Source organism: Lycium barbarum, chromosome 1 (genome assembly GCF_019175385.1).
Source record: "Lycium barbarum isolate Lr01 chromosome 1, ASM1917538v2, whole genome shotgun sequence".
Classification (NCBI taxonomy): domain Eukaryota; kingdom Viridiplantae; phylum Streptophyta; class Magnoliopsida; order Solanales; family Solanaceae; genus Lycium; species Lycium barbarum.
In genome coordinates, this window is record NC_083337.1 from 132,808,181 (window position 1) to 132,822,845 (window position 14,665).

A 14,665-nucleotide genomic window follows, 5' to 3' on the forward strand; every position below is an offset into this window, starting at 1 on the left:
CCTCGTCACGTCCGTCACCTCACCACCACCACCACGCCCATCAGACCAGGGAACCAAACAGCCCGCTCTCTCTTTAACCCAAAACATCGAAATCGGTTGGGTTGTAGCTTTCGCCGCCTCCACTGCTACCACGTCTCCTTTCTCTTTGATTGACGTGGTGGCAGAGCCGAAAGGGTCCAATAGGAGGTCGTTTCAACCCCTGTAGAAGAGGGATGCGTTGAACCTCCGGTTTCAAGCATGAATCTCCTTCGATTCAGTGGGTAATAAGAGAAATCGATCATGTTATACCCCCAACAACTCTTCTTCTCTCAAATCCATCTCAGATTTACCCCCCCCCCCCCTTTTTTAATTCGATTTTTAAAGGCAAAAGCCTCTTAAGGAAGCTGTTGAAACCCCCTCAGCATTTGCCTATAAATACGGCCTTCCTGGGCTGTTTTAGATAAGTTTTTTAAAGGCTGAAAATCCCTCTTGAAATAGGCTGCGAATTTGAGAAAAAAAAACTTATTTTTACTTTAAAGTTGTATTGAAATAAAAAAAAATCCCTTTATTTTCGCAAAAGTTCAGCGATTGGAAAATTCCTCACTGTTTTTTTTAAGCTTCTTACTCTCACAAAAATCTCCTTAACTCTAAGTTCTCTTTGGTTGTCTTCTTGACTCAACAACAAGCTTTTCAAGCGGATTCGGATACTTGACAACGACAAGCCTCAGTTCGTTGTCCCGTAATCACACTCGTCTTCTCTTCGTCTTTAATTTCTTAGAAGTAAAATGTAGTCGTTCTCGACCTATTTAAATCTGTTTGTTGCTCTGTGTGCTCTGAATATGTGACGAAATGGTTAATACAAGCTATTTCACTTAGAAAGAATGATGATTTAGCTTGAAGAACATGTGAACAGTGTTGTCGTCTTGCTCTAAATTAGTTTTTCTTTAATCTTGAGGGACTGCTTCGTCCTCTTTTCTGTTGAAATCAGTATATAAAGATCACTACGTACGTTGCAACTTATAAAAGATCACTTCACCATTCCTTTAGAAGGAAACTAGTATTTGAATCATTATTTTGCGCGAATTTTGAAGTTTTATAACAACGGATAGTAAAAGGAGTTAGGAAGTAATAGGCTGCGAAGATTGTGTCAAATCCTCTTCATGTTAAGCATGTAATATTTAAATTCATCCTAAGTTTTAAGTAAGTTTTGTTCTCATTGTTTAAGAATTAAGGCTACAGGATTTGGAAAGGTTTGAGTGAACTTAGCCATATTCATAGATACATAATCAGTTTGTTTTAGTTTTGTGCATCTTGTATCTTGGCACACTGCTTGCAGATCATAGATCTTAAGCTTTAAGACTTAACATGAAGTCTAAACTGACTCTTCTCGTTGTCACATTTGCTTTCCTCTCTGCTGGGAGAATGTTGTGGTATTTTTTCGATGGTAATCTGTTAAAAAGGAAAGGAAACGCGATTCAGTTCAAATTTTTGTGGGTATATGTCATCTCTTTTCTTTTACCGTGTCCATGAGACCTTCTTAACTTAAGATGACTCTTTTATATCAATTTTTTGAAGTTTTACATAGTTGATTAAATATGCTTCATACGTTAGAAAGCTATATTTGTTCCGGAAAAGAAAGTTATTGTTTTTGATATATAAAAAACAAAAAGCTACTTTTTAAAAAAAAATTAAAAAGCGACTGTTTTCTGGTTAAAAAGTTACTATTTTGGTTGGAGAGAAAGGTTACTATTTTGATTAGAGAAAGAGGATACCATTTTTTATTAGAGAAAAAGGATAATATTTTGGTTTTAAAAAAAAAAAAAAGAGTTACTGTTTTGATTAGGGAAAAGTTACTTGTCTTGATTAAAGGAAAAGCTACCGATTTGTGAAAATTAAATTCGTCAAATATGTGTTTAACTTAGTCGCTTGGCTAATTTTTCTGTTTTATTTATTTGTTAAAATCTGGGATGTTCCTACGTAAATCACTATGACTGATAGAAGCTATGAATTTAAGAAAAAGAGGAAATCCACTGATTTGTGAGAATATGATAGGAGCTTATATGTACATTTAGTATTTGTTTGTTTTCTCGTATGTGTGAATAAATGTCTAACGAGTTCTGCTTCTTTTCTCCAAGTATTTATTATGTATCATGTTAAAATGATGAGGGAAAAAGTGTTGTATATTCCTATCTTTTCTATTTTAGTTGAGATCCTTAAATTAGTGTAGTAATGTATTTGAAGAATCTAAATACCTGTTTTTTAGTTCAAATATGCATGTGAAGCTTTCCTTTGGGGTTATCAAATTGATTAAAACTGAGTATAGCTAATAAAGGTACAGTTTGTTTGGTAAAAGGGGATAAAAAGAATAATAAAGAAGCTGTGGTTTGTTCTTTTGGTGTGGAAATCAGTTATGTGAAGAATTACCATAGGTTATGGTTGTGTTTGGAATTCTGATCTGTCAAGATAAAGGGCAAATGAAGGCATATGCATAAGCCTAAAGTTTGATGCACTTTTTTAACTCTAAAATCATGCTATTAGAACCGAGTAAAACAAGACATTTATGCTCATCGTGATTTACTAGTAATGTGAAACTGTGGTTGTTATTTCCTGCTTGAGCAGGCTTGAGCAGATGCTCAATTGGTATTTAGAGAACAACTGGCTTTATAAACTATGTGGAATAATGGAGTTTAGTTTTTCAATTGAAAATAATAGCTTTAATTTGTTCTGGGAGCATGGTTGGATGTAAAAATCCTTTATCTAAGCATGATTGATGAGTTGAGTCGTGAGACCTCTTTTTTAATTCAATGTCTTTAGTTGAGGTACATCATTAGGACTTGATTTAAGTCCATAGAGCCTAATTTCTAAAGAGTTGTGGTTATAAGATCTTCAAAAAATGTGAACCTGCTGGAACAATCAAATGGCATGTTTGTAATTCTCCAATTGAGTCTTATATAAGCCATGATTGCATCATGTTAGATTTAAGACCCGAACATGTTTGAGTTGGATTGTCAGTTTAAAAATGGGTGTATAAAACCATTTGAATCATGTTCCTCTTTTCTCTGCTAAACCGGTCGGGCTATGGTATCGTTATAGAACCAGTCTCGTGTACTTTTTCTTCCAAATCTTGAACAAAATGACCAGGTATTAAAATAAGACTACTTGTTGTGCTACTTTGGAGGTTGTTGTGTGTGTGAAAATATACCAATAAGGTTCTCTGCCCAACTTGTTTTTTTTTTTTTTTGTTTGAAAATACATACCTATAATTTTGGGGTTTTACAACTTGGAGCCACAAATGCTTTAAGAACTTGAAAGGACTTCTCTTTTCCTTCTGTGAAGATGTTTCTTTTTGTGCTGGTTTGACAATGGGATGATAAGTGTGTTGGCTTTTCTGATCACCCATATAGCATCATGGAAGTATTAGAGATCTGGGAAGCCGAACATAATTTATTTTGAACCTATTTTGAAGTACCATAGCCTAGCATAACAATTAACTCTCATTTATTCACTAAAATGTTTGGTTTGGTTAGAATTGTTTAAACTCATTTGGTTGCCTATAATGGTTCTGTAAGTAAGAGATGTACTACACATAAAGGTGTGAAAATTGTTCGACTTTTAAATACTGTAGAGCTTAGGTTCGTCACCTAATGCGCATAAGTTAGATCGTGGTGTATTTGCTTTATTTTGAGACATTTACTTAAGTCAGGTTGATCTCTTTCCAAAGTTGGCTGAATATTTGGTGCTAAATCCAGCAAATTATTTGTTCTTGGGCACGTTTTACTCATTCGATTTTGGCATTATTAAAATCAATTAAGGGTATCACTAATTCTTATCTTTATCTTTTTTTTTTATGATGCAACACTTGGGAGTGTTTGGAGTTATGGCAACTCCGGATCCCACCCAGATCATAGAAGAAACCAGTAGCAGCCTCCTTCGCTCGTGTCTAGCATCCCCGTCTTCCTTCCTCCCTTTAAATTTCGTGTCTTCGTGCTATCATGTATATACATGTTTATATTCTTGACTAACATTTTTTATGGATTGTATTTGTAGCGCACTTGTTTCTTGCTTGTGTAGGAACTTATGGAAAAATAGTTAAGTATGATGGTAAATTTAGTCACTACTTTTCCTCTCCCCTTGGATAATTAATCTTGGCTTAGGCGTGTTAGAAATGATAATTGCCAACATTTTCAATTTTTGTCTATGCACTGTCAGGTTAAAAAATGATTTCCAACTAAAGGAAATTAACTGAAAAAATAAAAATCCTTTTTGAGTTAATCGCTCAACAAACTAATGTTTCTATTTAAATTCGTTTTAACAAAAATTAGTGATCTAAATAGGGGTTTCAAAAGAGTAAGATGCATATTTCATAGGCAATCATTTTTATTTAATGCTAACATATGGAGTAGGTCAAAATCTTTGTGTTTAATTAAGAACTTTATATTAGGGCTTAAGTATAGTGGTCAAAGTTATTTTACGAGAGCTACGAGGTACATACTCTATTTTTTGTATATATGTATGTACTATTTTTTTTTTTTTAATTAAATCATCCAATCATCTTTACACTATGTGCGTACTTATATATATATATATATATATATATCACGGTACTTATACATATTATATTTTTCATGGCTATTTCTAAAAGTATAACTCTTTATACTATTTTTACATACGATAAACATACTTCATGTATATATTATCTTCTCATAAAAAATATATATTTTCATACTCTATATTATATATACTGTCCTTATATACAATAATCATATTTATACCTAATCTTTAAAAAATACACCTATACTCTTTTTGTAAATAATATACATCTCTAGTACATATAACTTTACAATGAGTATGCCTACATACTATATTTTTTTAAACACGTACCATACATATACTACCTTATTTCCATTAATTCTCTCGGTCGTCTTTACATATATACATCTATATAGTACTATCATGTCATCAATAACTATTTTTTTTAGTTACCCATGATACACATATCACGTATACACGTTATTTTCTTATAATATATATATATATATATATATATATATATATATATATATATATATATATATATATATATATATATATATATATATATACATATATATATATATCCTCTTATTCTATATTATCCATATTACTCTAGATAAAACAAATGTCATACATATTTTTCTCATGCACACATTAGCATTAACTATTTCCTTTATATATATGCATTTATTCGCATAGTTACAATTACATTAAAAATCTCTTTTTTATACAAATAGTTTTGAGAGCGTAGTTTTCTTTTCTGCAATTCTTTAAATAGGTGATAATAAATAAGAAATAATCCCCCTCTAGTATTAATTAAGCTAAGTTTAAAGACTGTCCTCGGATAGGCTCTGAGGGATGCTTAACACCTTCCCCTCGGGGTAAATAAAACCCTCACCTAGAATCTCACAGGTTTCAAAGACTAAAAAATGGAGTTTACTCTTTTTTTAATGGTTTCCTAATATTTCATAAAATTAGGTGACGACTCTGAAAATTTGCAAAATCAGAGGAACATAGTCATAAGTTGTGAACTAGTTTTAACCCGTTAAAAATGGGGCATGATACCACCCCTTGACTCATGACCTTTGCCTTTGTCGTGTTTGTCATGCTTGAAATCCATCAAAGACTCGGCCTCCACTATGGCTTGGTCTATATCATTGACTTGCCGGCGTTGCAACTCTTGCTTAGCCCAGTTCTGCAACCCGTCCATGAAGTGAAATAACAAGTCATCGCTCGTGAGGTTGGTAATTTGAAGCATAAGGGTGGTGAACTCCTCGTGAATGCTCCCTATCTGCTTTAACTCTCTAAATTTGCGCCTTGCCTCGTACAAGACATTAGTTGAGAAGAACTGTCGCTTGAACTCATTCTTGAACTGATCCCACGTGTTGATTATGCATAGACCTCTGTCAGCATTGGCGACCTTTCTTCTCCACCATAGCATGGCAGTCTCTGTTAGGTACAACACAGCGGTGTTGATCTTGGCCTCATCGTCTCTCACTTTTCCATGCCTGAAATAGTTCTCCAAGTGCCAAAGAAAGTTCTCCACCTCTTGTGCATCACGAACCCCTTTGAACACTGGTGGCTTGGGAGCCTCGATCTTAGCCTCCCTCGTCACGACAACATTGTTGGCTGCCTCGGTCACACTAAACTTCATCAGACCAATCATAGCATTACATCCACCATAATAATAGACTAACAGAACCAGTACTCAAGCAAATAATAGTCTAAACTAGACTAAACCATACTTGCAATCAGATTCAAAATTAACATATCTAAACTCCACTTTAGATCATTCAACTAACACAAGACACATGCTTAACATGGTCAAATTACACAATGCTTTCGGATATATTTAAACTAACAGGCTTGCTATAAGTATAATGCAAACTAAATATTAATCAAGAGCATTCAATCGTGTCTCAAACCAAACTAAAGCATAATGAAGGCAAACTAACAACAAATAACTAAGTGAGACAGTGAAACTACATCATATAAGCATTTAAGCGCATCCTAGTGACATGTTGAACTAAACAGCAAATTAAGCATACAAACACACTACATACAAGAGCTGGAAGATAAAAAAAAATATGGATTTTACTGACCTTCTTCAAGTGCAGCGAACAGGGTGCGGGGCTTCGATATACAACTTCGAACACTACGATTACTAAACCCGTACGCACTCATATTTAAGGCAATCCCAGAAGCAAAGGAAAACAGAAAAATGATTCAATCTTTTAACTCGATATCTAGAAATACCAGACTGATAAAACTAAAATTGCTTAGGGGATTTTGGCGACTGAGTGAAAGAACTCTTTTTTTTAGGGGGATTTTGTGCAGCTAAAAACGAACCTCTTTAATGACTCCAAAACAACTATTTATAGGGGCTTTTCTAGGGTTTTCTCCCCTTCTAAAAGAAAATTGAGCGGGATTTTAAATTGAAATTTTCAAACGTTGGGGATGCTGGCTATGTCATCCGAATCAGACAAAACCCATTAATGCCTCGTACCCAAAATAAAAAGAACTGATAAAAAGCAATTCGGGTTCATGAACAAGACAAAACTCCATTAAGGTTTTCGGGTGCAAGTCAAAGGGAAAGAAGAAGAAAACAAAACTCTGCCCTCTTTCAACGACTGAATACGGATGGGGGAAGGACGGGTCATCAATTTCCTTCCCCGAAATGGCTATACATGGCCTGATGGAGACGAAAGGCGTCTGTGATTTGCCCTGTTTTGTCGACGAAGAGAGAGAGGAAAAGAAGAGAGAGGCGCTGAGGGGGGGGGGGGGGGGCGTGAAGGAAAGGAAGCGAAGAACCCTAGTGGTTCATTAAGTTGAATAAGGCGGACCGGGTCCGGGTAGTGGGCTGAATAGAAACGGGTAGTGGGCTGCGGAATTTAAAGTATGGGTTGGGTATTGGATTAAAATGTGGGCTGGTCGGATGAAAATAGTGGGTTAATTGATTTGGTGAATTAAAAGAATGGGCTGATTGTAAATGGACAGAATTAATATGGGCTGAATGAAAGAGACAAATTGGGCTTCTAAATTTAAATAAAAGACCTAGTTTAAGTAACTATATTCTAACGTGTGCTAAAATATTACCTAACATAAAAATATGTAACTATTGGCGCTCGGATAAAAATGATGTCGTAATAGCCGTGCAATAATGTTTGAAAGTCAATAGTGAATAAGCGTTATTATTTGATTGCGCGAAAATAAATGCAATGCGTGTGCATAGGATGGTAAAAATGTTGAAATGCGAGTTATAATAATACTGGTAATAATACTAATAACAAAATAATAATAATAATAATAATAATAGTAATAATAATGGTAATAACAGTAATAATAAAAAATAACAATAGCTAGTGATTACAATAGAATAATGAAATGCCGGTATTAATAAAAACTAATAATTATAATAAAAATATAAATAATTATTTCTTAAGTTGCCAAAAATATTAGAAGCGTAAATAGATATTTCGGATGAGAGGCGAGACAAAATTGGGTGTGAACAACCCTCCTATTTATACTATTCACCTAGGGACTAGTATGTAAATAATAATTATTATACAAGTCCCTACATATTTACAAATAAGTCCCTATTCTAGAAATCTCTACACAACTAGATTATTCTAAGGACTTTCATACAATTTCATAAGGTTCTAAGATCTTCCATGAGAAATCTCCATATTTCTCTAGAACCTTCTCACATAAGCTAGTCTCCTCTCCATGTAAGTATCCACATAAGCTTCCTACATGACAAAAATAATTTCACGTGGCGCCTAGGTGGCATGATGATGTGACGGGTCAATCACATCTTACTAGGAAAAAAAGGAAACGGAGGAAATTAGCTTACACGACAACCCACTAACCAAAAATTACTACCAAGATCATTTCCAACACAATCCTTTCCAAAAAAGTGTATATAAATAAATAAATTCAAAAGGACAGTGATTTATTTGTACACCGACAATTACTATTTCCCTCGCAAGCACAGTGCGCCACCGTCGACTCTACTTTTTCTCGACTCATCAAAATCAAAGTTAAAAAGAAGGAGATAATGGTAAAAGCCCACATAAAGAGTCCATTTGGCTTAGCTTATAAGTTGCTCAAGCTTTTTCAGTTTTTTTGAGTATTTGACTAACTAACTTATAAGATGTTTTATGTTTAAAATAAGCCTAAAAAAATAAGTTGACCCGTTTGACTTAGATTAAAAAAAAACTTATAAGCTGAAAAAAATAAGTTGGGCTATCCAACTTATTTTTTTGGCTTATAACTGCTTTTTTTAAGCCCATCTAAACAGGCTCAAAGTATCATTTTTTTTTAGTTGCATTTTCTACCTGAATTATCATCAACTATTTATCAAACATACATGGATATTAATGAGCCGGCTATCATGTGGACGAAGTTTATGAGCAAATTAAGCTGTCACACGTCTTTTGACGATTATATTCAAAAACTTAGTCTAATCAGTTTCGAGATATGTTTCGCTCCTCTGTCCCAATTTATGCGATACACTTTTTTTTAGTCTATCCTAAAAAAAATGAGATATTTTTATATTTAAAAATAATTTAATTTAAATTTTTTTATTTTATAGTGACACAAATATCTGAGACTTGTTTTCGATCGCAACTTTTTTTTTTCTTATTTTCTTAAATTTATGCTTAATTAAATTATATCACATAAATTAAGACCGAATAAGTAATAAATTGTTAGTCATAGGTTAAGCAGAATTACAAAAAAGTGATGTTCAAACCTAGGCCAAAAAGGACGAAAAACATTCAACATAACCAAAAGCCAAACAAATGCATTCACACCTCTGGAGCAGAGAAGAAGAAGAAGAAGATGGAAGACATTGCTCAGGTAGCAGGTGTAAACGCTCTAGGACTCATCAACTTAATCATTACTTCAGCCAAACACGCCGCTACACATAAAAGGAACTGCGAGCAGTTAGCAGTGCACGTGAGACTGATCGGAAACTTGTTAGAGAAGCTAAAGTCGACTGACCTGATGAAGCTGTCGGCTACAGCAGAGCCACTTGAAGGGTTAGATGAGGCTCTACAGAATGCCTTGGAGTTGGTTGATAGTTGCAAAGAGAAGAGCTGCTTTTACATGCTTGCCATGGGATGGAGTGTTGTTTATCAGTTTCGTCGGGTTCAGAATGAGATTGATCGGTACCTGAAGCTGGTTCCCTTGATTGCGATTGTCCATGAGTTTCGAATGCAGGTACTTTCTCTTCTTTGTTAACTTGTCAAAATATGGTGAGTCTTTGAGCTATGTCCAGTTAGGTCAGTTACCTCTTTGCTAATAACAACCTGTCAGCCATAAATGCTTATTTTTTTGAAAACGTGCTTGGTTTTTTTTTTTTTTTCTCCCCTCCCATTTAGGAGGATTTATAGTGTTTTCACACTTCCCCTCCAGTGTGACTCGAACCCATAACGTGCTTGTTTTAGAAAATTGAGCCAAGCTTTTTTTTTTTGTGTGTGTGGGGCGTGGGGTTTGGGAATAAATGTTTTTGACTAGTAGCATAATCTAATTTTCAGAGTTAAAAGAGGGTAGTTTTTCCTCGGAAGTACTTTTGAAATATTTGTAACCACAAAGTACTTCTCTAATATTTATAAGTGTTTTTTAAAATTAATTAGCCATAAACAAACTCCTACCATTCAAAATGGCTTTTTCAGAAAGCACTTCTGACATAAAGCACTTTTCAAAATAAGCAGATTTTGAGAGCTTGGACAAACATGCTATAAATCAGTCCTGACTTCAGTGTTTATGTCGTATGAGTATTTGCAGATAATAAAATTAGATTTTTGAACTTAAAGTGAAATATCGAGATATGAGTTTGATACGTTGGCTCGCATGCAAGTTCACCTCCTTATAATGGAAGAATTGAGCTTACTGCTGGGCTGGTTATTCAAAGCCAGCAATCGGCCGTTGGATTTTATCCCCAACTAGAGGACGATTGCTTGGCTGTCACTGACATCATAGGCAGAGCTAGGATTTTGAGTTTACGGGTTCTAGATTCTTAAAAATGGAAGTTACTAGGTTCTTGATCAAATGTTCATACATATTTAAGTGATTTTTTTAACATAAATATACGGTTTGCGCCAAAGCTACTGGGTTCTACCGAGCTGCAGTGAGCATGCTAGCTCCGACTCTAGTCACTGTGGTGGATGAATGTGATGTTTCAGTTAAAGTAGTGGATTTTACTCATAAGTTTCAACTGAAATTCATGCCCAAAACACAACATTAACTTTCGCAAGCTTTTTCAACAACTCAGATACTCATCCGAACTCCTAGTTGATCCTTTGGGTGTTCTTGATTTACCTTAACGATAGCTTTTGGCCTACCTCAAGGTAAAAGCTTCAAAAGCCCACGGTGATCACAGAATCAAGAGGTGCGAGCAATTTTCAACTTATTAGCTTGTGAAATGCTTCTAAGCGTATCTAGATTCCCTAGGTTAGAAATTTCCTTCATGTTTATGCTTGAATCTAAACCTTAAATTACTTTATTTCCTTTTTCTCTTTTTTTTACATGTAATACATATGCTTACTGTCCTGGATGATGGTCTAATGCTTAAAATGAAACCAATAAGTTGTTCCTTTCAATGGTGTTGCTAAACGAATGTGTTTCTAAATTAATTCCCCCTCTGTTTCATTTTATCTAACACTGATCAATTTGACACAATTTTAAGAAAAAATAAGAAACCTTTTACACATAAGCTGAATGTACATAACTTACCATAAGTATCTATTGGTCTTTAATATGCTATGACAATTCTGGTAAGACTATGTCACTAAGGATAATTATTGTGAAAGATATAAAAAGATGTCAATCCTTTACAGCAAATTAGAAAGAAAAGTGTTATACTCCATATAAGATGGAAGGGGGACTGCCATATTTCCACACTGGAAGTGCCTAATAAGTTTCCAGTACTCCTATGACAGATAAAACTCTTTATCGTTTATTTTGAGCTTCCAAGCTGGCTAACATTGCAAATTAAAGTTTCTAGAATTCCATTTCTGCTCATCAGTCAGTCTAAAATCTGTTGTATCAAGATGTGGCAGATACTTTGGCAATATTTTGAAGAGATAATCTTTCAAGTTTACGTCTCTTAGTAATCTTAATTAGCTTTTTGCACCAGTAATTTTACTTTCTAGGAATTCCTGTATGATCTTCCAAGACATTCTTCTAGAGGTTTTAAGCCGGTTTAATCCAATTTTTATTTCGGACTATTATGCTTGTGCACTAACTCCATTTGAACATTGTTCCGGAGCACTTCATATAAGTCAGCAATTTCATGAACTTCTCTTCAGATATCAAAAACATCTTTGTAATAATGTTACAGAATGTTCACGAAAGATTGGAAGCCATAGAAGGTGATGATCGCGAATACACTCTAGACGAAGAGGATGTTGAGGCCCAAAGAGCAATACTGAAACCTGATCGATCAAAGAAAGATGCAAATGTATTAGAGAAGTCACTATCTAGACGATATCCTGATTTGAGATTCCACGAGGCTCTCAAGGAGGAAAAGGAGAAGTTACATCTTGAGCTACATCAGTCACAAGTAAACAATGACCCCAAACAGTGTAGAATTATTGAGCATCTTATTGACGTGACACAAAATGTCATTAGTGTGCCAGCTGAAAAGTTTCTTGCTCTCAATGCGCAACCTTACATAGGAACTGGGTAAAGTTGTATGTACCACTGAGGACTCGGAACTATTCCAGCATGTTCAGTTTATTGAAGAATTAGTTTCATGGCACAGGTGGGTATCAACTGCAAAAGTTGGCCAGGTGGAGATGGTGAATGCCTCACAGGATGAACATCAAGAAAAATCAAAGTGGCAAACTGACCTCTTTGACTGTTGCAATGAACCTTGTTTAAGTGAGTTCATGGAACCTCTAAGTCTTATAAATTCCTGTATCCATAGGGAGTTTATCCTTTTCCTTTTCTGTGTTTATACGTGCTTATGAATCATATGGTAGCGATTCGTACTACTGGAAAAGGTCAGCTATATCGACCACGTGATTTTTCGTTTCATTTTGTCCATAGGTTAACATACCATAATTAGGTTCCACTCTGTCTCAAAGATATTGTTGATCATGAAACCTTATCATGAATATCAATATCAGATAATTGCTGTTGTACTCCTGCAACTAAATTCAAGCACCTGTCTTCTCATTCTCTGCAAACAGGTTTGAAAGCATGCATCTACCCATGTGGCATATTTTCAAGAATTGCAAGTTTGGTGTCACTTGGGACAATAAGTAAGTGTTACACATTTTATACTAATTTCATCTAAGACCAAGTTCAATATAGATATCCAAGTGATCTCTTGATTTTTATTGTCCACGGGTACCCCTAGAGGGACTTCATCTTTTATTTCTCAACACTCTTGAAATAATGACAGTTTCTTTTGAGGGGTAGAGAATGGGTGTGGTACTTGTAAGCTGTAAATAATTACTCTGAAATTTTTCCTTTGAGGACCATTTAAATTAACGTTAGGGACAAAACTGGCATTTAGCACCGACTGATGGTGACCTGCCTTGGTACTCTATTGATCTATCTTCTTGTTTACCGACATGTAAATGGTGCCTTCATGGGAAATACTGATCACAAACACTTACGCTTCTATTATTCGTGCAGCTCGTGAACATGCATTGAATGATCTGATGACATACTCCTTATTCTGTGGTTGTTGCTGTTATACTTGTTGTGTGAGAAGAAGGCTGAGACGACTTTTCACTATTGAGGTATTTATGTATTGGTATTTCACATTTTTGAAGATTACATGTCATTTGAATTTGGTGGCAAAAACTCTAACAGTAGCATGACAGGAAGTGCTTTGAAGTTGAATTGAAATATAGCAAGAAAATGTTATTCTTATTATTGAACTAATAGCATCCTACTTGAGGTAGAAAAAAAGTTGTGATTTTGTCTGTTTAAGGCATTTTGCTTCAGAGTGCGGGGCAAAGAAATAAGTATATGAGCTGTTGATTGATAACAATGTCATTTGTTCTGTTTTCAGGGAGGCGCATGTGATGATTTCTTTACTCATCTTTTCTGTTGCTGTTGTGCTATGATCCAAGAGTGGCATGAACTCGAACTGAGAGACTTTGAAGGTGTGCTATATCAGTACTTTTACCTTGTGAACCTGGAAATGAAAATTCTACTTTCACTTGCTAATAGTTATCCAATAGAGTGAAACATTAGTCATAACAGTACAGTGAGAAAGAACGGACAAGATCAGAAAAACACACGTCAAAGGTGTATGACAAAATATTATGATGTTTTTCTTCTCTCCTCTTTTGGGATTCCATGGCAGGAAATAGCTGGATAGAGATTATGTGTGTATTTACTTCCAATTTTCGGAAGAGTTTCAACTAAGTCAGATAGCAAATGTACATGTATAGTTTACTAAATATCATAGTAAAGTCTCTTATCAGTACTTCATTTATCCTCTCTAGGTGTAACATTATTATTCCATGAAAATCTGGAGAGTTAAATTTTGTGCAGGTTGTCAAGGAAGGAAAATGATTCCACCCCCGTACCAGTATATGCAGCCTTGAACTCTTCGAGCATTCCACAAAAGGTCAAACTTTGCAATCTTCTATATGCACATGGACATCCTAATTTTTTCTTTTGTACAGATGGTGATACGCCATTATGGAAATCTTTCTACAGATGTAAATATTAATAGATAGAGCTTTATGAATTGTATACATAAAGTTTTTGTAGATATAAGCTGCAATCTTTGCTATTATGGCTAGATTAAGTAGACATGAGTCCTGCGAAGATCTAAGGATCTCTAGTAGAAATTTATGCAGGCAGTTTTATCAGGTCCAAGATGCAAGGGGGACAAGTTGGCTTGTACCTTAATGAGAGTAGTCTTAGTTAAGACAATTTAAGCTCCCATTTGTTTCTTCCATTAATTAAGATAGAATGATACCTATATTTTTGACAACCAAATTGTCAATTCTTAAAGTACTGGACGACCTAGATTTGGATAAAATTTAAGAGCGCAAAATCAAGTGTAATTACACTAATTAGAGCAAATAAATTTAAGTTTTCCTGTTCGTTTTTCTTTGTAGTGGTAGTGATGTGGAAGAAAGCATGTAATGGGATTAGGAAAGAGGACGAAAACTTGTCC

At 34.8% G+C, this 14,665-nt stretch overlaps 1 protein-coding gene across 3 annotated transcripts; it reads left to right on the forward strand.

Moving 5' to 3' along the window:
* The first annotated feature begins 9,127 nt into the window (after positions 1-9,127).
* LOC132638009 (protein MID1-COMPLEMENTING ACTIVITY 1-like) lies at positions 9,128-14,451 on the forward strand. Of its 3 annotated transcripts, XM_060355010.1 has the most exons (7): positions 9,131-9,735; positions 11,858-12,201; positions 12,281-12,399; positions 12,711-12,782; positions 13,162-13,268; positions 13,544-13,637; positions 14,032-14,451. In XM_060355010.1, the coding sequence occupies exons 1-7, from the start codon at positions 9,256-9,258 to the stop codon at positions 14,082-14,084; spliced, it is 1,269 nt and encodes a 422-aa protein (XP_060210993.1). In that variant the 5' UTR covers positions 9,131-9,255; the 3' UTR covers positions 14,085-14,451. The 3 variants fall into 3 exon arrangements, with proteins under 3 accessions (XP_060210990.1, XP_060210997.1, XP_060210993.1); XM_060355007.1 differs by lacking the exon at positions 14,032-14,451 and having other exon boundaries at positions 9,128-9,735; positions 13,544-14,021; XM_060355014.1 differs by lacking the exons at positions 12,711-12,782; positions 14,032-14,451 and having other exon boundaries at positions 9,129-9,735; positions 13,544-14,021.
* The last annotated feature ends 214 nt before the right edge of the window (positions 14,452-14,665 follow it).